The 23,514-nt window shown below is 60.0% G+C and overlaps 13 protein-coding genes across 13 annotated transcripts; 5 read left to right on the plus strand and 8 right to left on the minus strand.

Annotated features, from left to right (window-relative positions):
* Positions 1-1,182, minus strand: MRET_0626 (methylenetetrahydrofolate dehydrogenase (NAD+); the record flags this gene model as incomplete). The annotated part of the gene is made up of 1 exon (XM_027627253.1): positions 1-1,182. One exon carries the CDS (start codon positions 1,180-1,182, stop codon positions 1-3), a length of 1,182 nt encoding a protein of 393 aa, XP_027482989.1.
* Positions 1,183-1,312: 130 nt separating this feature from the next.
* On the minus strand, positions 1,313-2,576 carry MRET_0627 (translation initiation factor 4B; the record flags this gene model as incomplete). Its single annotated transcript, XM_027627254.1, has 3 exons — positions 1,313-2,412; positions 2,445-2,492; positions 2,573-2,576. 3 exons carry the CDS (start codon positions 2,574-2,576, stop codon positions 1,313-1,315), a joined length of 1,152 nt encoding a protein of 383 aa, XP_027482988.1.
* A 563-nt stretch (positions 2,577-3,139) lies between these two features.
* MRET_0628 (ubiquitin-protein ligase involved in ER-associated protein degradation) lies at positions 3,140-4,624 on the plus strand (the record flags this gene model as incomplete). The annotated part of the gene is made up of 3 exons (XM_027627255.1): positions 3,140-3,334; positions 3,367-3,651; positions 3,680-4,624. 3 exons carry the CDS (start codon positions 3,140-3,142, stop codon positions 4,622-4,624), a joined length of 1,425 nt encoding a protein of 474 aa, XP_027482991.1.
* A 10-nt stretch (positions 4,625-4,634) lies between these two features.
* Positions 4,635-7,823, minus strand: MRET_0629 (phospholipid-translocating ATPase; the record flags this gene model as incomplete). Its single annotated transcript, XM_027627256.1, has 1 exon — positions 4,635-7,823. One exon carries the CDS (start codon positions 7,821-7,823, stop codon positions 4,635-4,637), a length of 3,189 nt encoding a protein of 1,062 aa, XP_027482990.1.
* Positions 7,824-8,138: 315 nt separating this feature from the next.
* Positions 8,139-10,904, plus strand: MRET_0630 (vacuolar protein sorting-associated protein 35; the record flags this gene model as incomplete). Its single annotated transcript, XM_027627257.1, has 1 exon — positions 8,139-10,904. The coding sequence occupies one exon, from the start codon at positions 8,139-8,141 to the stop codon at positions 10,902-10,904; it is 2,766 nt and encodes a 921-aa protein (XP_027483031.1).
* A 104-nt stretch (positions 10,905-11,008) lies between these two features.
* On the minus strand, positions 11,009-11,524 carry MRET_0631 (large subunit ribosomal protein L18Ae; the record flags this gene model as incomplete). The annotated part of the gene is made up of 1 exon (XM_027627258.1): positions 11,009-11,524. One exon carries the CDS (start codon positions 11,522-11,524, stop codon positions 11,009-11,011), a length of 516 nt encoding a protein of 171 aa, XP_027483032.1.
* A 270-nt stretch (positions 11,525-11,794) lies between these two features.
* MRET_0632 (RNA-binding protein 26) lies at positions 11,795-13,477 on the plus strand (the record flags this gene model as incomplete). The annotated part of the gene is made up of 1 exon (XM_027627259.1): positions 11,795-13,477. One exon carries the CDS (start codon positions 11,795-11,797, stop codon positions 13,475-13,477), a length of 1,683 nt encoding a protein of 560 aa, XP_027483029.1.
* A 164-nt stretch (positions 13,478-13,641) lies between these two features.
* MRET_0633 (large subunit ribosomal protein L40e) lies at positions 13,642-14,060 on the minus strand (the record flags this gene model as incomplete). Its single annotated transcript, XM_027627260.1, has 2 exons — positions 13,642-13,813; positions 13,846-14,060. 2 exons carry the CDS (start codon positions 14,058-14,060, stop codon positions 13,642-13,644), a joined length of 387 nt encoding a protein of 128 aa, XP_027483030.1.
* Positions 14,061-14,252: 192 nt separating this feature from the next.
* Positions 14,253-15,497, plus strand: MRET_0634 (pre-60S factor REI1; the record flags this gene model as incomplete). The annotated part of the gene is made up of 1 exon (XM_027627261.1): positions 14,253-15,497. One exon carries the CDS (start codon positions 14,253-14,255, stop codon positions 15,495-15,497), a length of 1,245 nt encoding a protein of 414 aa, XP_027483035.1.
* Positions 15,498-15,519: 22 nt separating this feature from the next.
* Positions 15,520-16,959, minus strand: MRET_0635 (CUE domain protein; the record flags this gene model as incomplete). Its single annotated transcript, XM_027627262.1, has 1 exon — positions 15,520-16,959. The coding sequence occupies one exon, from the start codon at positions 16,957-16,959 to the stop codon at positions 15,520-15,522; it is 1,440 nt and encodes a 479-aa protein (XP_027483036.1).
* A 218-nt stretch (positions 16,960-17,177) lies between these two features.
* Positions 17,178-20,045, plus strand: MRET_0636 (stress response protein NST1; the record flags this gene model as incomplete). The annotated part of the gene is made up of 1 exon (XM_027627263.1): positions 17,178-20,045. The coding sequence occupies one exon, from the start codon at positions 17,178-17,180 to the stop codon at positions 20,043-20,045; it is 2,868 nt and encodes a 955-aa protein (XP_027483033.1).
* Positions 20,046-20,100: 55 nt separating this feature from the next.
* On the minus strand, positions 20,101-21,042 carry MRET_0637 (mitochondrial FAD-linked sulfhydryl oxidase; the record flags this gene model as incomplete). Its single annotated transcript, XM_027627264.1, has 1 exon — positions 20,101-21,042. One exon carries the CDS (start codon positions 21,040-21,042, stop codon positions 20,101-20,103), a length of 942 nt encoding a protein of 313 aa, XP_027483034.1.
* A 56-nt stretch (positions 21,043-21,098) lies between these two features.
* On the minus strand, positions 21,099-23,414 carry MRET_0638 (ubiquitin carboxyl-terminal hydrolase 8; the record flags this gene model as incomplete). The annotated part of the gene is made up of 1 exon (XM_027627265.1): positions 21,099-23,414. The coding sequence occupies one exon, from the start codon at positions 23,412-23,414 to the stop codon at positions 21,099-21,101; it is 2,316 nt and encodes a 771-aa protein (XP_027483037.1).
* Positions 23,415-23,514: the final 100 nt, after the last annotated feature.

The raw sequence follows: 23,514 nt of genomic DNA on the forward strand, positions 1-23,514 counted from the left end.
CTACGACTGCTGTGATGCGAGTTCCTTGTACGCCACGAGGCGCAGGAGATTGCGCTGGAGCATCGAGACAGTGATCTTGCCGATCGCTGGAAGGTATGCTGCAGCACGGCTGCGGACATCGCTCTCAAAGTTCTTTTCCGAGCTGAAGTTGACGCAGACAGCACCCTCCTTGATCCATGCGGTCGGTACCTTGTAGCTGGCTGACGGCACACCGCCAATGACTACATCCGAGGCACGCACACAGCTCTCAGGGTCCTTGTATGGACTCGAGCGCACATCGTGTGCGGGACGGAGCCGTGCTGAACTGTTTTCTTTGTGTGCTTGGACGACCTTACTGGACTTCTTGTAGTTGGTATTGTTCGCCTCGTCCGTACGCTTGCTGAATTCGACAATCGAGTCAATGTCCACGGAAAATACGCGCGCGCCATCGTTGGAAAGGAGCGCTGCAAGTGGACGACCCACGACCTCAGAGCGGTTGATCACCGTGATCGTCTTGCCGTGCAAACGGTTACCGTACGGCAACGACGTGTCGTAGACACCAACGGATTCGAGGCACTTGACGACGGCAAGGGGCGTGCATGGTAAAATGCTCTTGCAGAAGCCTGGCGGTGCATTCTCTTCTTCAGGTGCACCCGCGTCTGAAGCCACCAGCTCGGCCTCGTTCGTCGAGCCCGGGGCACTGCCAAGCTGCGAAGGCTTGATCCAGCGCACGTTGTGATACATGTTCCAGCAGTAGAAAAAGTTCAGGCCCTCAACATCCTTGCTTGGGTTCACAATCTGCTGCAGATACGTGTCTTGGCGACCACCAAAGATCGGATAGTACACCATAATGCCATCGACGCTCTTGTCGCGGTTCGCCGCTAGAATCAGGTCCTCTACGTCCGCCTCGAGACCAAAGTTCTGCAGGCTCTCAGCCTCTTGCGTTTCACTCACATCCTCAGAGTCGTCCCAAGTCTTCCAGATTTCAAAATTGATGCCGACAGCCTGGCATGCCTTGGCTGTCCATTCTGCGTAAGCAATGGAGGGTGGGCTTGGCTTGGCAAGAATGCCCACAAGCTTTGGGATCGAAAGCTGTTTTTCCTTCCGCTCGCTAATCTCCGTCTGAATGCTATCTTGGAATGGCTTCGCAATGGCCGCTGCCTGAAGCAGCTTGCCGGGGTACTCTGGCTTGGGCTGGGCCATATCGTGTAATGCAAAGGAGTCACCAGGGAGCCAAAATGTTAGCATATCCCTCCACGTGATTCCTGCAGCACGAAAAAAAAAGTTAGGCGTATGGTACACACTACTCAATGATATCACAACCAAGATTTGGTTAGTTGGTTTCTTGGGATGGTGCATCCTCCGCACGGGCAGGCGCATCCGAAGTCGGCTCGTTCGTGGACCAGGCATCAGATGCACGAGCCTTGAAAAAGCCACCCTTGTTCTTCTTGCGCTCATCCTCCTTCTTTAATTCTTCACGCAAGAGCTTGTCGTTCTCACGAATCTTTTCTTCAATCTGGCGATGACGCTCATTGATGTCGACCGGTTTCGCAGCGCCAAACGGATTCGATCGCGCCGAACCGCTGGCGGGCGAGTCGGTACTAGGACGAGGCGCTTCGCTGCGCGGCTTGAGCTCCAGCTTGCGACGCTCTGTGGGCGCATTTCCCTCAGCCGAGGGCTTTCGCCAGGACGAAAAGTCTAGGTCATCGTTCCGGCGACCGCGACCGCCCTCCTGGTCACCGAATCCGAAGCGTGACTTGCTGACCACAGGCTTACCAGTCCGCCAGCTGGAAGACATGTCGCTTGCACTTGGCTCTGCAGGCACCATCGGTCCGCGTCGACGTGGCGAGTCAGTGCTGGGCGTAAACCGCCCACCAAAACCTTGGCGGCCGCCGTCCGAAGAAATCGACATGTTATCAAAGCCAGAGATGCCACTATCCCTCGAACTTGGTGGTAGAGGTGCAGCTCGACGCCATTGCGTCGCGTCATCCGCTGCCGTGTGCCGAGAACCACGCGATGGAGACTCGGCTACACTCACGCGCACATTGCGGCCCTGCATTGGCTTGCCAGTGAACGTCAATGCATCCTTCAATTCGTCCAGTGTCGCAAATTCCACATATCCGTAGCCACGCGGACGTCCGTCATGTCCCTTGACAAGACGCACACTGAGTGCATTCATAGGATCAAAGAAAGCACGCACGTCTTCTTCCGTGCTCTCAAATGCCAAGTTCACCACAAAAGCAGTGAACGGAGGCTCTGTCGGGAGCGGTGGATCTTCGCGCATCGGCGCAGGTGGACCATCGTAACGCGATCGCGAAAAGGATGGAGGACCGCCACTCAATGGCGGTGGCATGCCGCCGCCGAAAGAGGGCTCACGAAGTGCCGGAGCGCTTGGAAGGTCATCCAGCTCGTCCGCCCAAGAAGTTCCAGTGGCTGAGAAAGTTAGTCCATTCTGCCTTACATACTTTCATCTGCGAGGAAATCGCCCAAGGACATCTTGCTCTTTTTTGGTGCTGGGCATGTTAGCATAACTACTCTAGTAACCATGTTCACCAGGTAGATACCAGGTGAAGAGAAGGGAGCAGCAACATACCCATGGTGAACCGATAGTGGCAGTGAGTAAGAGTTAAGAAGATACGGAATGGGTTTTTTTAATACGGCTGGCACACAATGTAGCCCCCTCCGCCCCGTCTACATCCCCCCGTCAACTCGCGCTCGCTACATTTAACTGCAAGACTAAAATGCAACAAAAAATCAATAAAAAATATTCAAGATATTGTTTAATTATTAATAAATAAGAATGTAGAAACACGAAAGTAAATAAGTTTGAAAACATTTTAAATAAAATTGGTTCTTATGTTTTAATTGATGATATTGATAATTTATTATCTTTTACTATATATTGAAATAGAATAATGCATAGTGATGTATTAAAAATTTAAATTGCAAACATTACTATTCGAATTAAAATTTAATTTTGCTAATTTCGATTTTTATGGTAAACCCTCACTTATCAATTAATCTTGTATTTAAATATTTATGTATTTATTTTACTTATTTATCGTTAAAAATAGGCTGGTCAGTTTTCCGTGCATTGTATTTCGTCTTAGTCATGTCACACCCATTCATCAGGTGCGGTCGTAATAGTTTATCTTCGTCAATGGCGGATGATTCTGCTCCTATACCTTTGTGGGCGTCCGAATTAAAATACGCTAGCTGCTGGATATGTTCAGAAGAGGAAGTGCGCGCTTCAGATCGCATTCAGGTACACCTGTTCCCTGGTCATAGCACCGGGTTGGAATCACGCTCTCGTTTTATTCACCCTTGTAAATGTTCACTGATTGCGCATGAAAAGGTATGCATCCAGACTCTCCCTGACCGTTTCAGTGCTTATTATCTTGGATTCGACAGCATAGTCATGATCGACCTGGCACAGAGATTATGTGTCCCCAGTGTAAAGCACCATACCAGCTAGAGCAGCCGCGCTCGATTTTGTTATCTTCGCTAGAATACGTATCGTCATTGATTCGGTCGGCCATGCCGGTTGGTGCCTCTGCTCTAGCTGTAGCTGGTGTCTGGCTAATGGCGACAGCGCATGGTTCGTGGTCCGTTCGAATGTTTCTCGGAGACAGAGTGGCGCGGCGGTTCCTCAAGTTTCCCTGGCCCTTGCATGTACGTGGGCGTGTTTACTGACAACAAGTACTGGATTGATTTGCCACTGATACCATTCATGCTAATTGGAAGCCGTTTGCCTGTTTTTGCCAATCTTACGACATGGCTTCCTACATTGGCGTTTATGCCTCTGACAGACACACTGAACCCAAGGCCTGTTCGATTCCGGGCGACGACTCGTATGTTTGCATCTCGGAATTATCCACCCGATCTCATGATGACAGCACTAGCGCTGCCATGGCTTCGGATCATGTACTTGGCGTGCAAGCGGTTTGTGTATCGTCAATTGCTGTTGTCACGGCCGCAGCGACCTGTGTCCAATGCCAACCGAGGATCGCGCATGGTACTAATGGGTGATCAGCCAAGTTTTGGTGTTCTCATCGACAGCCAAGAAGCGGCCATGGATACTTACGAGACACTGGATGATGGCACGTTGGTTGGTACAGGTCTAGCTAATGATCGGGACGACGATCAGGTCCTTTTGGAGGACTTGGACTTGTATGTGATGGAGCATCAGCGGGTGCCAGTCAATATTTTTGTAACGGTCGAGAGCTTGTCCAAACTTTTTGTCCAAGCGCTTGGTTTTCCTCTCGTTGCCAATGTGGCTGGTGGGTTTTTGGCGGGACTCGCGCGCTACAGTGATGTGATACGAAGATGGCTTGGCATTGCGCCTGGTGTGGTGCCTGAAAATGACTTGGCAAATTGGCTCAAGATTCTTCGATCTGGATGGATGGACCCTGGACAGCGGCGTCTGTATGCGGCATGGAGAGATCAGGAAGCTAGTTTCATGCTGGATGACTTGGACCCTGTGTGGTTCCGCAACCTGCTTGGTGGTGGTATGTACATTGTGGTCAAAGACATGTTTGTGCTGCTGTATCGATATCTTCGCAAGCAGCAGCGACAGCAGCTACGAATCAAAGACTTGCCCTTCAGTGAGGGCGTTGCACGCGAACTGAGCAAGGCACAAGTATAAAATACAGACACTATGTCATGATGAGTTTGCTGTAGCTGGGCGGTGCTACGCGAGCGTGCACCGCCTTGATGACGTAGAGTGGGAAGCTGCTAACGAGCACGATAATGAGGGTTTTCCACACAAAGTTGAAGGTCAATACAAATGACAAATCAAAGTACTCGGGCAGGAGCGCCATGCTGAAGCAGTAGATCATGAGCGTGACGATTTCCGAGAGGATCATGTAGATGTGCCATGTCGTGATTTCCAAAGCAACCATGACAAGCTCGTTGAGGATGAGGGCTGTGAAGGAGATGCTGACAATGTTGAGGAACTCGTTCTCAAAGAGCCACAGACTTGCGAGAATAATCGCCCCGCCCTGGTACACACTGATGGCGAGCCATGTAGTGAATGTCTTGCCAGAGAGCTGGCGGCCCTTGGTCAGGTCTTTGTACAGCTCGGGGTACAATAGGGCCATGTCTTCGCTGACATCGCGATCGAGCACGAGGGAGAAGACAGGTGCCATCGTGTAGACAGTGGCGTAGCCGACCATGAGCCAGCCCTGGTACAGTGCGATGGGCGCAAAGAAGAAGATGGAGGAAAACACAGCCTGGATGACAGATATGATCAGGCCGCGGTGGATCACAAACTGGGCCAGTTTAGCGCTTCGCTGGTACGAGTTGCGGCCGTGCCATAGCAGGAGCTTGGTGATGTGGCAGAACTGCGTTACGGAGAAGTCGGCGGCGAGCGATGCCTGTTTGCCTTCTTTTCCGACGATGCCGATGCCGACGTTGGCAGCCTGGATCATCGAAACGTCGTTGCCGCCGTCGCCGATACAGCACACACGCTTGTTGGTGAACGTGCGAATGAGGCGCGTGACCTCGGCCTTTTGCGTGGGCGAGCAACGACACGCCACGACGACGGAGAGCTGCGTCGCGATCTCGATGAACTCGTGGCGGAAGTGGTCGAAGAAAAACTGCAGTGACTCGCCGTCAATCACGAGGCAGCAGTCGAGCTTGGACTGCAAGAACACGAGCGTGTCGCGAGCGGTATCGACCGACGATACCTTGGCGACCTGGTGGATGTACTGGTTGCGCGCCACAAGCTTGGTCGAGATCGCAATGCACGTCGCTGTCTCGATCTTGTCGCCCGTGAGCATCCAGATCTTGATGTTGGCATTCCGCAAAAGTTCCAGGGTCGTTTTGACGTTGCCCTGCAATTTGTCCTCCACACCCGTAAGGCCGAGCAGATCCATGTTCTGCTCAAGTTGGGCGGCCACGACATGGGCCATGGCCTCGTCGCGGCGATCGACGCGGATCTTGGCCGCGCTGTAAGCGCGCTGGAAATGCTCCCAGGACTCGATACTGAGCCGCAGACGCGCCACGACGAGCGTCCGAAGCCCCTCGCGGGCCATGTTCCCACACTCTTCGTCGAGCCAGTCGTTGTACGTCACGATGCGGCTCATGACGACGTCCGCGCCCTTCAAGTAGAAGAAAATGTCGCCGGATGCGCGGTCACGCACGACGATGCCCATGCGTTTGCGCTCGGACGTGAATGGGAACACCTCGAGGATGTCGTACACGAACGTGCCGAGGTCGCCGGACAGCGTGATCGAGTGCTGGTCGCGTGCTGCGAGATGCACGCCCATCGAGCGCGTCCAGTCGACGAGCGCGACTTCGTCGGGACTCGATGCCTGGTACGTCACGCTGCCGTCCTCGTTCGTGACGGGCGTCACGTTGTGGCACAGGGCCAGCGCCATGACCATGTCGTACACCTTGGCACTCATATCGCGCCAGGTGCGTGAGCGCCGCACGTCTCTGCGCATGGCGTCATGAAGCTGGCGCCGCACTTCGTCCATGCTGTCCCAGCCATAGCTCATGGTGCCGAGGTGCAGTCGCTTGAGCTCCATCTCGTTCTGGGTGAGGGTGCCGGTCTTGTCGCTCAGCAGGTACTCGATGCGCCCGAGCTCCTCTGGCAGTGTTGACGTGCGCACGATCGTATGTGGGATGTCGCGGTCGCCCATGATTTGCCGGGCATAGACGGTCTTGCCCATGTCGAGGTTCACGCGCAGACTGATGGGAATGATGGAGCTGAACAGGATGAGGAAGCGCATGACGTAGATGTACCACTTGCCGCGGAACCCATTGAGGGCGACGAGCAGGACGGAGAGAGTCAGTGTCACGGCGCACAGAATCTTCGAGAGGCGATTGATCTCGAGGTCGAGGAGGCCGACCTTGGTCTGAGGGTGCGACGTGTTCATGACGGTGCGTGTCTCTCGGCCCGTGTACACGACCATGCCGATGGCTCGGCCGGCGGCCAGGACCGTGTTCGCCCACAGCATATGGTCGACGGAGAGGGGCGTGACCTGTGGCTGGGCGGCGAGCGCGAGGTCTTCGGCCCCCCAGGTCGGCGACTCGTCCGGCGGGTGGATCGTAAATGTGCCGACGAACGAGTGCAGGTCCTTGGACGGCGGACCCGCGACGACCACGGCGCGTGACCTGAGTGCGGCGATCTCGTTCTCTGACAGGGGCTGTGTGGCTGGCACAGCGAGCCGCAGCTTCCAATCCGTCTCGCCGTCGAGTTGATCGGTGCGGACGAAACACGTGCCGGACTCGGACGTGTCGTCCGCATCGGCCGTGTACGTCTTGAGCAGGACCATGTCAGCAGGCACACGCTGGTTCTTGTGCAGGACGACGAGGTGGCCGACTTGCAGGCGGCTGCTCGGCAGCGTCGCAGGCACCGGCGCCTCGACGTCGAGGGGCGGGCGGTGGCCAAGCACCTCGTACGGCGAGCTGTTGCTCTCCGCATCGCGCTGGTGCCGCTCATAGTCGTCGAGCGCCTCCTTGCTGATCGTCACGAGCAGCACGAACGACAGCGGCGCGATGTACGTCACCAGGAACCCGATCTTGAGCGCGGGGATGAACTGGCTGAGCGCGACGAGCAGGAAGTATAGGTTGAAGAAGAACTTGAACTGCTCGTACAGCACGAGCGGGAGGAACGTCACGAGGTTGTACTTCTGGTTGCGCACGACGTTCGGTGGATACCGCCCCGGCTCGCCCAAGACAATCGTGCGGTTCGTCGGCACAGCTGGCCGCGACCAGCGCACCCACCGCCACCGCCACACGCGCGGCGCACGCTTCGGGCGCTCTTCATCCACGCCACTCGGCAGAAACGCATCACACTCGTCGTCCTCCGCGCGCCGCGTCCGTATCCGCGGCACCATCGCACACAACAAGGTGGCGGAGAGACCGCCGGAGGCCGTGTGGAGGGTCGGCCATGTGGAGCGGCCAGCGGCGCGGCGGCCGTCGTTGGCCACGTACCAAGCGCTGGACGGGGCTTGGCGCCACCGAAAATTTACGCACCGCTCGTGCCTGGCGAACGGAGTGAGGCTGGGCAGCCCCGATTGCTTGCGGACTCTGGACCATCGCGCGTGTCGCATAGAGACACATCCCTGCCGACGCCGAGCGTGGCTGGCACGTATCGCGGCCGCCGACCCAACTTTGACGAGAAGCCATCCGAGGTGCTGCGAGATCCCGACATGGAGGAGTCGACCAAGACGCTGGCCGAGTCGCTCAGCATCGTCAAGGTCCAGCGCGTGCAGCTGAAGCGCTACCTGGACATGGACCACGTCATGGACGCGCTTAAGAGCGCGTCGACGATGCTCAGCGAGCTGCGCACCTCCAGCCTCACGCCGAAGCACTACTACGAGCTGTACATGGCCGTGCTGGATGCACTGCGCCACCTCTCGATCTACCTGTACGATGCGCATACCGGTGGCAAGCACCACCTTGCCGACCTCTACGAGCTCGTGCAGTACTGCGGCCACATTGTGCCGCGCCTCTACCTCATGATCACCGTCGGCAGCGTGTACATGTCCGTCCCCGACGCGCCCGTCAGGGAGATCATGAAGGACATGACGGAAATGAGCCGCGGCGTCCAGCACCCGACGCGCGGCCTCTTTCTGCGCCACTACCTCTCGACCACAACCCGTGATCACCTGCCGACAGGCTCCGAGCCCGGGCCGGCCGGCGACCTGTCCGACAGCATCAGCTTCGTGCTCGCGAACTTTGTCGAGATGAACCGGCTGTGGGTCCGGCAGCAGCATCTCGGCCACTCGCGCGAGCGCGAGAAGCGCGAGATGGAGCGTCGCGAGCTGCGCATTCTCGTCGGCACGAACCTCGTGCGCCTCAGCCAGCTCGATGGCGTGTCGCTCGAGCTGTACCAGCAGACGATCCTCCCATCCATCCTCGAGCAGGTCATCCACTGCAAGGATGCCATTGCGCAGGAGTACCTCATGGACGTCATCATCCAGGTCTTCCCCGACGACTTCCACCTGCACACGCTGCACCTCGTCTTGTCCGCATGCACTCAGCTGCATCCCAAGGTCAGCGTCAAGCAGCTCGTCATCGCGATGATCAACCGCCTCGCCGCGTACGCGTCGCGTGAGGCGGACAACGAGGCGCCCGAGGAGCGCCAGCGCCAGGAAGACGCAGCCCGCGCCCGCCTCGCGGCCCAAGTCCGTGCGAGACGGCCGCCGTCCACTACGCCGCCGCCGTCGCACATCTGGTACACGATCGCGCAAGAACAGAGCACGAAGCGCGACTCATGGCGCCTCCTCTTGACGGACCTCGAGCATGCGCTCCCCGACGACGGCGATAACATCTGGAGCGATACGGCACGGCCGACGCCCCAGCCCAATCTGTGGGAGCCTGTGCCGCCTGAGGCGCCCGTCGATGCGGACGAGGCGCCAGCCGCCGACCTGCCTGCGCCCCCCGCGACGTTCCGCGGCATTCCGCACGACGTACACCTCTTCGAGGTGTTCTGGGAGCAGATCCAGCACCTCATGCAGGCACGCACGGACCTATCGATGCAGGACATCTCGGCGCTGCTCCTCTCGCTGCTCAACCTTTCGCTCAACTGCTACCCGGACCGCCTCGAGTACGTCGATCAGGTGCTCGGCTTTGCGCGCGAGAAGCTCAGCGAGGCCCTCGAGGCCGGCGACAGCACGGTCCTCGCACCACAGAGCCACTTCCACATGCTGCTCCTCGCGCCCATACAAGCGTATGACAGTGCGCTCACGCTCCTGGGTCTGCCGCAGTTCCACGCCCTGTGGTCCATGCAGCTGCCTCTCACGCAGCGCGCCATCGCCCAGGCCATCGTGTCCTCGATGCTGCGTCGCCACACACTCGTTTCGTCACCTGCCGACGTCGACGGGATCCTCGGCCTGTGTGCGCCGCTCTTGCAGTACCAGCCTGACGTGCCGGACCCGAGTCTCCCGGCGCAGGCAGCGATCCTCGATGAGTTGCGTGCGCAGCACGGCGCCCTCGCCCGGCTCGTGCACCTGTTCTACGCAGACGACGTGCAAGTGCATCTCGCGCTGCTGCACACCGTCCGGCAGCACTATAGTCAGGGCGGCGACGCGATGCGACACATCTTCCCGCCGCTGATCCTCGATGCCATCGCCCTCCTTCGCCGCGTGCCGCGCGAGTCAGCTTGGGAGCGCAAGGTCCGCACCCTCTTCCAGTTCGTGCACCAGCTGATCGCCGCGCAGTACCATGCCGTCGAGACGCCCGAGCTGTGTGTGCGCCTCTTTCTCCTCGCGGCGGAAGTCGCTGACGAGGCACGCATCGAAGACGTGGCGTACGACATGTTCGTGCACGCATTCACCATCTTTGAAGAGAGCCTGACCGACTCGCGCGCCCAGCTCCAGGCGATTGGCCTCGTGATCAGCACACTGCACAAGGCCCGCGTCTTTGGCACGGACAACTACCAGACCCTCGCGACCAAGGCCGCCCTGTACTCGGCCAAGCTCCTCAAGCGGCCGCAGCAGGCCACGGCCGTGCTCATGGCAAGCCACCTGTGGTGGCAGACCCCCACCGACGACGCGCCCTACGTCCGCAACGGCCGCCGCGTGCTCGAATGCCTCCAAAAGACACTCCGCATCGCCGACGCGTGCATGGACCCACATGCCTCGCTCGAGATGCTCTGCGACGCCCTCAGCAAGTACATCTACTACTTTGAGCTCGGCGTCGACACCGTATCGACGCAGCACATCAACTCGCTCACGAGCCTCCTGGCCCAGGCGCTCGATGGCGCGCCGACCGACGACCCAGACACGCCCCCGGCTTCGTGGCACACGGCCGCACCCGTCGACGCACCGACCCAAGCCACGCGCCGTCACTTGGTGCATCTCCTGCGCTACGTTGAGATGCGCAAGCGCGAGGCACTCGAGCAAGACTCGTCACCCACCGGCCCCGACTGGCACGGCCTGCAAACCAAGGCACTGCTGTCGCGCATGACATAACTATGTAGGTGTAAATCCCATACATTCGAATCAGGATACAAGCAAGGGTATTCTTGCTGCTTTTGGGACGAGCCTAGAACCTAGACTATCATAACAGGCTACACTTAGTAGAACGTAGCGGGGCGCTTGCCGGCGTAGATGCCCTTCGAGTGCGAGCGACGGTGAGGCAGAGGGAAGCGCAGGTTCTTGCTCGTGAGCTGCTTGACATACGGGCGGCGCAGGTCAGCCACATTGTCAATCTCAGCTACCTTGAGGATGTGAATGCTGCCGAAGCGGGCACGGTGACGAGCAGCCATGTCCTGGTACATCTGCTCAACAGCCTCCGCACGGCTCAGCGCACGGAACTCCTTGTACATGTTGTGCGTACCCGACCGCGAGTTGTAACGCATCCACATACCAAAGTTCTTCACCTTCGTCGGCGTCTTCTCTTGAATCTTGTTCACCGTCACAATCTCACCCGTAGCCTTCTTCATCTTACGGAGCTGACGCACAAAGTACCAGAAACGCGACTTGGCCACCGTCTCGTTCTTGGCGAAGATGCGCATGCGGTACAGAGGAGGAACGGGCTCCCTCTCCGTCGGCAAGTGCCGTCCAATGACCATGTACTCCGAAATGCCCATTGTTCTGCGTGTGTTAGCGCCGTCGTGCCTTCTTCCTCCCACGTACGTCTCGAAGAATGTGGCTAGACAAAAGAACAGCCTGGATCAGCGCTCACAACGTACCTCTCTCGCGCTCTTGCGCACATCGGCCGACGTAAAACTGTATCCATCACGTGTCGCCTTCGACCGTCGCCCCTGATCCCCTCCACGTCCCATGCTCACTTCACGCTTAGTCAGCATCCGCCTCGCGGTCGTCGCCTGCCTCCGCGATCGCTGACGACCCACGTAGCGATGCTCTTTCCGCAGGAAGACACAGAGGTCGTGAAACAATGGCTCATACGCGAACTAGAGCCACTATGTGATGCTGACCCAGATGTGCTCGCTGACTACGTGCTGGCACTTTTCAAGAACGATGCTGACGACGACGAGCTGAACAAGATGCTCAACGAGCAACTCGTCGACTTCCTCGAGGGACACACAGCTGCCTTTGTCAGCAAGGCCATCGACACCCTCAAGCACCGGCAGTATGTCACAGCAGGACAGACACGCAAGCGTGACGAAGATGACGACGATATGCCGGACGCAGAATTCCAGGACGCCCTGGATCAGCCGAGCAAACGCCACGCACAGGAATCCCTCGAGGCGGATGGCAACACGCCTCAGAGCCGGCCTCGGCGGCATGCTCGTGTTCCCAAGGGCTGGTGTCGCGACTACCACAATTACGGCGTATGTGCGCGCGGCGATCAATGCAAGTTCCTGCACTCGGATGACAGTATGATGCCTCCCATGCCGCCGATGCCACCTATGCCTCCCATGCCTTTTATGCCTATGCCAGGCATGCCCCCCATGCCGACGCCCGAGCATTTCGCACAGATGATGCACCACATGCAGCAGCAGATGAGCGGCTTCGGTCGTGGCGGCAGTATGGCCCGTCGTGGGCGCGGCGGACGTGGGCGCGGCGGCTATGCAGCACCCACGCCGCCTGCCCGCAGCCAGGACACGATTGTCATCGAGAATATACCCGCCGAGCACTTGGGACTGGTCCATGTAAATGACTACTTTAAGCGCTTTGGCACGATTACCAACATTGAGATGGACGAAGCGAACAAGAAAGCGATTGTATCATATGCAACGCCTGCAGAGGCCGAGCAGGCCCACAAAAATCCTGATGTCATCTTTGGCAACCGCTTTGTCAAGGTGTACTTCCAGCGTCTCGAGAAACCCGCGCCATCGAAGCCCAACTACATGACAGACCGTGGCTCCAATGTGTACCTTGCGCCTGAGCTGCGCTCAGCGACGTCGGCCACCATGACCCCAGCCGAAGAAGAGCGGCATCGAATGCTCGAGCTGCGTAAGAAGCGGCAGACGCTCGTGCACATGCAGCTGGCTGAGCAAAAAGCGCTCCTTCAGAAACTCGAAAGCAAGGATCTGACGCCACAGGGACGCAACAGCATCATGTCCATGCTCGAGAAGCTGTCGACGGAGATCAAGGGCGCAACAGAAATGCTCAAGAAGGATATGCAGCCTGCAGCCGACGAGGCAACGACCGAGCAATTGCAGGCCAAACTGATGCAGCTCCGTGCCGAGGCCGCTTCTTTGGGCCTTTCCTCGCGCGGTGGCTTCCGTGGCCGCGGCCGCGGCCGTGGTGCACCGCGCGGCGCATTCAGTGGCAGGTCCATGACGCTCGACAACCGCACGACCAAAGTCGGCATCTCGAATCTGCCTGATGGCTTTGACGCGAGTAAGCTGCAGGCGCACGCCCAGCAGTTTGGTGAGATTCTCACAATGGAGTACCTCGACGACCAGGTCATTGTTACGTACAAGACACGCGCCAGCAGCGAGCGTGCGATGCGGGCGGGCGGCTCGATTCCCGACGTGGGCCAAGCCCATCTGGCCTGGGTCGAGACACCACCGATCGCCCCCACGACCGTGGACGTCGACGAAAACGCCGAGCGCGAAAATTGGAAACGCTAATCTATAGCTTATGTACCATACGATGGCATTTTCGACAACGTTCGTTCGAAGCACACCCCTGCTCTACAGCTCGCGCTCAGTGATATGAAGAAAGATCGAATCGATCTGTCGTGACAGGATGCGAGCCGCCAGCCGTGCGGGCGGTGCGCCCTTTTAGAAAGCCATTACTTCAGCTTCTTCTTGGGGCGCAGCTGCGAGCTGTGACCACACTTGCGCTTACGGCAGTTTGTCGCACGCGGCGGCAAACGGGCGTAGCACTTACGGCAGATCTGCTTCTCACAGTTGTACTTGCCGGCCAGCACCTTGAGCGAGGGCTCAATGATACCACCACGCAGGCTAAGTCGTTAGTTTTTCACGCAGGCACATACCGAAGCACGAGATGGAGCGTCGACTCCTTTTGGATGTTGTAGTCGCTGAGCGTACGGCCGTCCTCCAGCTGCTTACCCGCGAAGATAAGACGCTGTTGGTCCGGAGGAATACCCTCCTTGTCCTGGATCTTGGCCTTCACATTGTCGATCGTGTCAGACGACTCGACCTCGAGCGTGATCGTCTTGCCAGTCAGGGTCTTGACGAAGATTTGCATGGCAGGCAACGACAATCGTTCGTACGACGCAAAAGAAAGAGTGGCGCGCCCGGCGGTCGTCCTAGGAGCCCTGCCTGGGTTTTTGCAGTTTTAGCAAATGTCACGTGTCCCCAAAATAGGCATGTGCATGGCCTCCACGTGGCCAAAAAAAGAGTGGCGCTTCTTCGACGCACAGAGCCTCTGATTGCCACCATGAGCCAGTCAGCCGCTGACGATGTGTTCACCTGCATTACATGCAGTGTGGCATTCCTCAGCGCGCCTGAACAGCGCAAGCACTTTCACTCAGATTTTCATCGCTACAATATGAAGCGCCGCGTGGCGAATCTCGCCCCCGTCAATGCGCAGACGTTCAACGACAAGATTCGCGAGCGCCGTGCGGCACTCGAATCGTCCGAAAAGGCGAGCAAGGAGGATCATGGCAGGTGCGATGTGTGTAGCAAGACGTTTTCGTCTCTCAATGCGTACCGAGACCACATGCAGTCGCGCAAGCACCGCGAGAAAGCACTAAAGTACCAGCCCAGATCCAAAGCGCCCCTGGAGCATGTACGTGAGATGAAGCAGGCCTTGCCGGAAGATGACGAAAACGTGGATGACGAGGAGCGCGCTATCCGACAAAAGCTCAGCAAGGCGCGCCGTATCGATCCAGCGTACGAGTGCATGTTTTGCAGCGCGGCACAGTCGTCGCTTGAGGCCAGTATGGAGCACATGCGTGCATCGCATGGCTTTTTTGTGCCGGAGCGCAAGTATCTCGTGGACCTGGCCGGTCTCTTACGCTACCTTGCCGACAAGGTATCGGTAGGAAACGTGTGCCTTTGGTGCAATGGCCGCGGCCGCGGCTTTCATGACTTGGGCGCCGTCCAAAAACACATGGTCGACAAGTCGCACTGCAAGGTCGCATACGACACGCAAGAAGACCAGCTAGAGCTGAGCGACTTTTACGATTTCCGCAGCAGCTACGCCAACGCTCCGACCGCCACGGACGAGTGGGAAGATGTGGAGGAGGAAGAGCAGGACGACGGCGATGGCGAAGCGGTGTGGGAAGACGACGATGACGAGACGATACCCGATAACGGCATCCGGTACGGTGATTCCGAGTACGAACTCGTTCTGCCGTCCGGCGCGCGCCTTGGACACCGCTCTATGCAGCGGTACTACCGCCAGTCGCTGTGGCAGACGCCTGCGGCGCATGCTCGCGAGACGGCCTCGACGGCTCATGGACGTGCATTGGCGCATCGTCTAGCTGACGCATCGTCCAAGGAGCTGGTCGTGCCGTCGCGTGGTGGCCAGGAGCTCGTCGCACGCAACCGTGGCGAGGCGAAGGAAGCTACGCGTCACGTCCGCGAGTTCCGTGACAGCCGGCGCCGTGAGCTCTTCCGCACTAAGGTTGGGTTCAAGCATAACCACCAAAAACACTACCGTGATGCTCTTTTGCAGTAGATATGTGTATAGTATTGTATTTCTATGAGCCACGACCGCGACCTCGGCCTCGTCCACGCGGAATCCGACCTCCTCGGCCCCTGTCGGGACCCCAAGTGCGTTCGGTGCGCACATTGAGGTTGGGCGCGACCATCGTCTGCGCCTGTGTGAGCTTGGCCTGTTTGTGTGGATCGCGCTGGAAGAGCATGGCCCATTCTTCGATCTGTTCGTCGCTCCCGAGACCGTAGGGCGCCAAGGCCTCACGGAGCTGAGACCGCGCAGGCATCGCACGGGCCGCTTTCGAGCGCACAAATACAGAGGCGTCCATTTGGTATGCCTGGAGCAGCAAGCGCTCAGAAGGTGAGGAGCCAAGGTCAGAGAGGATGCGATCAGTCGTTGCCTGTGACTCGGCGCTCGCCAGAATCGCCGCCTTGACATCAGCAGGTAGGGTATCGTCCGTGGGCGGCTTCTTAGCCGAGGACGGCGGCATCGGATCGTGATCCGCCTCGATGTCGTGCAGACCGTCTGGATCATCAAGGAACGCTGACACGATTTCCTCGGGCGCCATAGTCGCATAGCGCGAGCGCGACAGACGTCGCTCGACTATGTGGCGCTCGAGCTGCGGCAGCACAGACAGTACCAGGTCCACCAAGGCCGGATCGACGCGGGTCGTGAGCGAGGCACGAACAGCGGCCCATGCGGCTCCAGGAAACGGCATCGCTGCGCCGCCGGGCAAGTGTGGTGCACATGACGGAGCTGCCATGCGCAGATCCACAAGGAGCGGCGCATCTACGAGTGCCACGGCATCGGGAATGTGGTGAGCATGGAGCGTCAGTGCGTCGAGAACCGCAGGGGCGAGCGAGACACATCGGTCAGCCACACTGAGCAGGTCTACCTTAGTAGCGAGCCAGTAGGTGGGCCATGGAGTGGCGGACGAGGACGCCTCATCAGGTGGAATGTGTCGAGCATGGAGCTCGACATGGTACAGCGTCGCCACCAACTCGGCGAGCGGATACAGCTCGTCCTTCGACGAGGATGTGAGCACATCAAGGAGTGCATAGGCCATACGAGCTGCGCGGCGAATGCGCTGCACACGCTCAGTCCACGTCGAGGCTTGGCGAGCATGCTCCAGGGCCCATGTTGCTACTTCCATCCAAGCGTCGATCTCGCGCTGGGGCCATAGCATCATGAACAGCGGCCGCACATCCACGTCACTGGTGCTGGCAAGAATGCATGCATCCACGAGATGCGCTTTCCCACATGCGCCCTCGACCAGGGATGGGTCGCCATGTGCACAAAGGCGCACGAGGAACTCGAGGACACCGTGCACAGCGGCCTGGTCCACAGGCTCGCTCGCCAGCACTTTTTGCGCCAGAGACGTGAGCACACCCTGTACGATGCCCTCGAGCTCTCTGTACGTGAGACACGCGCGCGCCACGCCTGCCGGGTCCGCCGGCAGCGCCCGCCACAACGCGGCGTGCATCGACATGGAGGCCAAGGAAGAGCGTTGCGCGGCCTCCACATCTGCTCGGCCGATGCCACGACGACGACGACTCAGGCGGCCTACGATGCTAGGGTCTTTTTTTCGCACCGCTACGGCCCACCGCGACGTTGGCGTTGTACAAGGCACCTCTTTGCGAGTAAGCGAGGTGCACATATTCTGACGAGTATTGCACAGCGCGGCGTCTGGTGGCTGGTACGATGGCCAAGACGCCCGCTGAGTTCGATCATATGACGCACGACGTGCCACCGACGAGCGACATGGGCGGCGCTCTCACGCCAGCCGCCCTCGCTTCCGCGAAAAAGAAGAAACACCGCAGCCGTCCCCTCTTTGACGACCGCGCATCGTCACTTGCGGCGACGGCGCAGGTGCAGGCCGATCTTCTCGCGACCGCCAGCGATCTGTACCGCCGCATCGAGGCCGATCCCCATGGCCTGCGCGACGACGAGGCCTACTGGAAGTCGCTCCCTGCGCATCTTCGCACATTCATACGAAACGCGCTGCCACTCGGGCAATTTGGGCAAGATGCGTCCGCAGACACGCTGCCCCCTCGCCACGCATCGACGCAGGCCATGATTGCGGTGGCGCAGCAGCTTGCCCAGGCCGCGCATGGTCCGCAGGCCGCGCCGCCCATGACCGAGTTATACCGCGCGAAGCAGCGGTATCTGTCACAGCTGCCCAATATGCCCCTACCTGTCGGTGAGGACGGCGACCTCGTCTTTGTCGACGACCTCGACTACGACGACGACGAACTTGCCTATGCGAGTGACGACACCGAGTCGGACAAGAAGAAGAAAAAGAGCAAAAAGAAGAAAAAGAGCGCACCGCCGCCCCCACCACCCCCGCCTGCGCCGCTGCCACCGAAGCGCAGCATGCCGCTGCCATCATCGCGCGCCGCCGGCAAACTTCCTATGCTCTTCCACGCTCCGCCCCCGCCAAATCCCCACCCTGCGCCCCGCCGCAGCCGCTCACTGCACGAGCACACGCCGCCTGTGTTCCCCGCCAATATGGCCGGCGCGGCTCCTCCAGCGGGCGCGAGTGTGCTCACCATCAGCAACGCCAACGAGCGGTACGAAATCCAGGCGTTCTGGCGCGGCCTATCGCGACAGGAGCGGCGTGCGCTCATTGAGGGCGAGGAGAAGGGCGTGAAGCGCAAGCTGCATGAGTATCAGCGGCATGCGTGTGCGTGCGCGATCTGCCAGCGCAAGCGGCATGCGATCGACACCAAGCTGAGCGAGATGTATGCGGCATACTATGACGCCGCCGAAGCTCATGCAGCAGCGGCGCCGGAGCTGATTGACTTTGATGCGGCCGACGAGGCCGTGCTGCCTGGCCCCTTTCCAGGCAGCGTGGCGCTGGACCGGCACGGCGGCGTCGTGGGGCACAATCTCATTCTCGCACGGTATGCGCTGCGCTCGCGCCGGCGAAAGCGAGATGATGTGTACTATGACGAGCTCGACGACGACGAGTATGATGACGAAGACGACTATGACGACGACCTCGACGACGAGGATAAGTGTCTCCAGAACCCCGACTGCTACTGCATCAACTCGACGCTCACCATCAAGGGCATATTATCCGTCGCCGACGATCTCTCTGGCAACGAGGTCCAAAAACTCGTCTTGATGCTCGAGCAGTTCAGTGAGCGCCGCACCACGGCCGACGACGCCGATGACTGGACAGACGACAGCTCCTCCCGCAGCGAGGTCGAACTGTCGCCGAGCGAGCAGCGCGAGCAGGGCTGGCGCATGTTCCAGATCTTCGCTGCGCGTGTGCTCGAGCACCGCGTTCTACAGGCGTATCGCGAGCGCGTCGCGCATGAGCGGCAGCTGCAATTGCTGCGCGAGCTCGAGGAGGAGGAGTCGACAGAAAAGGCGCGCGAGGCGAAACGCGCCAAAGAGAATCAGCGCCGCAAGGACCGCAAGCGCCAGATGCGCCAGCAAAAGGAAGAGGAGCGGCTGCGCAAGGAGCAGGAAAAGGCCGCTGAGGAAGAAGCGGCTCGTGAGGCGGAGCGTCGCGAAGCCGAGCGTCGCGAAGCACAGCGCCGCGAAGCGGAACGCCGCGAAGCTGAAAAGCGCGAGGCACAGCGCCGCGAGGCTGAGAAGAAGGCGGCGCAGCGCCGCGAGGCAGAAAGGCGCGAGGCACAGCGCCGCGAAGAGCGCAAAAAACAGGCGGAAGAGCGGCGACTCGCTGATGAGCGGCGAGCCGCCGAGGCGGAAGAACGCAAGCGGCGGCAGCAAGAGCGGCGAAAAAAGAAGACCGAAGCGCCCCCGAAAGCAGCGGCGTCCGCTCCCTCCGAGCCGACAGAGCCTGTGCGTCCCATCGCCGAGCCTGTGCGTCCCACCGCCGAGCCTGTACGCCCCACCGCCGAGCCCGTGCAAGCTGCGCCGTCTGTGGGGTCAGATGCCCTGCTCGACTTCTCACCCATGTCGTTCGTCGGCCCTGATGGCTGGCACCCTCGGTTCGACCAGCCTTTCGTGCCGCCATCGTCGTCCCTGAGTCGCTTGTCGCTGCAGGAGCCACACGACCTGTTGGGACCTTGGGCACCGCCTCGCGACGCTGCAGCACCGCTTGGCCCCATTGAGCCGCCGCGCCGTGCGGCCACGACGCACGTGGAGAGCGCAGCACCGAGTCCGGGTGTGCTGGGCAGCGCGGCCCTGGGAGACGACGAGCCCATTGAGCCGCGTGGACGCCGTGCGCCCGGGTCCTTTGGCGCGCCGTTTGCGCCGTTCTATTCACCATGGGCCACGGCGCCAGGCTACTCCTTCGGTCTAGGCACGTCGCTCGCGAGTCCTCCCTCGGCGCATGCGTCGTCCATGGCCTCCGCGGCCAGCGGCGCTGCCGCGTCCGCCATACCAGCTTCGTTCTCCCCTGCCTTTGAGCCACGTGCGCCACCTACGTTCGAGTCCACGTGGCCATCGTCGTGGGATCGCGCGCGCCATGCCTTTGAGCAGCCGATGGACCCACTGCCGGACTTTGGTGGTGTCAGTAGCCTCTCGCCCCCGTCGCTTCCATCGTCGTCGTTGGCAGCAGGTCGCGCGCGGCATGCCATGTACCCGTATCCATAGCTGGATCGAAAAAGAGCTCGAAGCTCTCCACATCAAAATCGGCCCAATATTGGTATCAACAGTCACTATCGTCCGGCGGCTCGAACCACCGATGCGCCAGACGCGCCGCATCACTACAGTCCCAGATCGGCTTGCCGAGCCGCTCGTTCACAGAGTTATGCAATTCACATAGCCATGTGCGTAGGCTGGGTCCATCCTGCACGGCGCGCTCGCGCTGTGCCTCATTCGCGAGGCTCGTAGCGTACACACGGCGCAGGTCCTCGGCACACACCGAGCATGGATACACGTGCGGCAGAGCATCCAGCAGCGCCCGCATCGAGTGCCGCTGCACAGACGTGGGCGCATCAGGGTAGTAGGCCGCGGCTGAATGCAGGAACGTCCACGTCGAATGCCCCAGCTCTTCCACATCTGGCGGACACGGCGAGCGCTTCGTCACGTTTCGCAGCGCCGCGCCAAAAGCCAGTTTGGAGCTACATGCGCGGCACGGCTTGCCATCGGGGCCCAGCACGACAGGCGGCTTGCGTGTCGCTTTGGGTGGCGGTGGCGCCGTCTCTCGCTCGGACGCAGGCCGCTCTTCCGCTTCGATCGGCTTGCGGCGCGCAAAGAACGAAGAACGCGAATGCGCATCCAAGTCTTCCCTCACCGCCTCTCTGCCCTCTGGCGCCGGCGCCGGCACGCCACCCCACTCCGGCATGCCCACAGGCCGCGCGACGCGCTTCGGCTCCCAGTCATCCAGCTCATCTGCCCGGCTCTGCAGCTTGAAGTACTCTTCGCGGATATCCAAAGGCTTCCTATCGCGCTGGAGACGCAGCTTTTCTTCCTGCGTCAACGCACGCACCTTGGCATCGTGCTGCTCGTACCGCGTTTGCGTGAGCTGCGCCAGGAAAAAACTGCCCACGACAATCGACGACACAAACGGCACGCCAAACAGCAGCGTCGGACTCTGGTGCACTTTCGCTCGTACGCGCGCCCATATCGGCCTCCAGCTGAGCGGCATGGTACCACGCCACCCTCCTGGGCCGCGTGCGCCGTGCGCTGGGTCTGCTTAGTCATCTACAAAGGGGACGCTCGGCGCGAGAAAAAGAGCATGTACGGCGACGATGTGTGGAGCTGTGCATCGCCGGGCGTGACGCGGCTGTCGTCGCAATAGTACCAGAGGCCCTGAGTGCGGACGGATGCCGTATAGTGCCCGGAATTCAGCGTACCAAAGTGGTGCGTCACGGCGTGCAAATCGTACAGGTACGGCGGCCGCTGACTCTCACTCACGGGTATACCATGCACCGACATGCCTGGCGGGAGAGGCGGGGGCATGTAGTTGGACAGGTCGAGCTTGTCAAAGGGAAAATTCACGCGCGTCTCGATCTTGTTCGACGCAGGGCCACGGAACGTGAAGCGCTTCAGGTGGATCAGCAGCACGGGCGGCAGGCGCGCGAGACTGAGTCGCTTGGTGGAGCGGCGCGGCCGCTGGCACTTGGGGCAGTGCCACGCATTGCCCTTGTCCAGCACCTCTTCGTGCACGAACGCGTCCATGCACTGGTACAGCGTGGCCTGCGACACACCACGCCCACTCGGCACCGGCAGCGACAACGACATGAACGCGTTGTACGTGACGGACATGTGCCCACACGTGAGGCATGTCAGCTGGTTGCGAAGCTGCCCCTGGAACGTGTCCACAATCACACTGTCATTTCGCCGGCGGTACAGACTCCATTCCGCCACACTCGCGAGTTGCTGTGGCAGCCGACTCAGCTCCGCCTGCTGCGCCTCGCCCAACTCAAGGGCCGGTGGCCGCTGCACAATGCGGTTCAAGTCCTCGTGCAGCCCATCGAGCAGAAACAGCAAAAACTCCTGGCTGTCTTGCTGCTCGTGGCCGCGGAAAGCAGGGGCAAACTGCCCAACCGCCTCCCGGAACGCCGTCGGCGCCACTGTCACAGACTGCTCCGACCACAGCGCCCGCAGCAGCGCTGCCAGCGCATGAGACAAGGCGCCACGTGTCCCAAGTGGATTCTGCGTGTTGATGGCTTTTTGGTAGGTCCCATCCAGCATGTACTGCGCCAGCAGCATCGTCGCGCTGAGACACTGGATCGTCGCATTCATGTAGCATGTCTGCCCAAAGTTGCACAGACCCGTCAGACCAATGCGGACATCGCGCGGCACAGGAAAGCTCGGCGGTGCCATGCTATGACTCCGCGACATGATGCTCGGCCCCGCCATAAGCGACGCAGGCATGGGCGTGCGGGCCGCCGGCGGTGGCGTCGGCCCACTCATGCGCGGCGTCGACAGACTCGTAATGTCCGGATACGTAAACTTGCCGCTCGTCACAGGCACCTGGTATGTTCGCGGCGGGACACTGGGCGTCACGAACGCTGTGCGTCGTGCGCTGGGTGTAGCTGGTGAGGCAGGCTTCGCTGACGACCCACGCTCACGGATCACTCCCGAATCACCGACTTGCCGCGCCCATGACTCGAATCCACCGCGCAGCAGACACGGCGAATGCACCAGATCGACTTCCAGGGTGCGCAGCACCGACTCGATATGCTCTTGCTCCGGCGTCGCGTTACCCCCGCTACTGAGCGCGCGCGTGCGTTGGTCATATAGGACCAGCAAGTCGTACTCACTGCGTTTTTCCAGGTACGCTGCTTCTTTGGGCGGAAGAGATGCCTGGAGATCTGCCATGGAGACAGGGGGCGCTCGGAGCACGGTGGGCTCGATGCAAATGGTATCAGCGCCGCGAATATGGCCAGCAGCATGCATAGAACGTGGCCGAATATCCACCAGCAGAATCTGAGGGCCTCGGCGCTTCGAAAGGAGCTCATGCCCTGCGGTATCGGTGGTCCGATCAAAACCAGGGTACATGTACGTCCAGAGCTCTTCCACAGAGAGGCACCGACCATAGGGTATCGTGGGTGTCTGGGCCGCGGACACCCGGGGCTGCGCAGGGGCCACAGCCGGGCTGTGCCTGCCACTGCCGTGCTTCTCGAGCTGCGCGTCCCGCATCATGTCTTCGGCTCGTGCCGTGAGTTCTCTTTCAATCGCATTCGCTCTCTTGACAATCTCAGGCGTGCGGTTCATGAGCTCCTGGTAAGCCTGAAAAGTCGCACCACGCTTCTGCCTGATAGAAGGCCATTCAGCATGTTTCGGCACGAATGACGCAACGCTCGCTGCGGTTAGATAGTGTATAAAGGCCATCTCCAAGTGGCCCTGAGCATCGGCCATTTGCGCCTTATCCAGCAGCGTCGACGCTGCGCCAACATAGCTCTTCACCGAGAAGGACGCGTCCAGCGATAAATTCACTTGTTTTCGTAGGTTGATAGGGTGCATGGGCGGCAGGTGCTGGCTGCCGCCGTCACCCGGTCCGACACCCACCATGACCGCCGCGAACGACATGCACAGCGAGCGGTCAGGGCGGGGGTGCCAAGCACATCACGTGATACGAAGCAACGCGTCACCGCTCGGCGCTCGCGCCGCC

This window comes from Malassezia restricta, chromosome I (genome assembly GCF_003290485.1).
Source record: "Malassezia restricta chromosome I, complete sequence".
NCBI lineage: Eukaryota > Fungi > Basidiomycota > Malasseziomycetes > Malasseziales > Malasseziaceae > Malassezia > Malassezia restricta.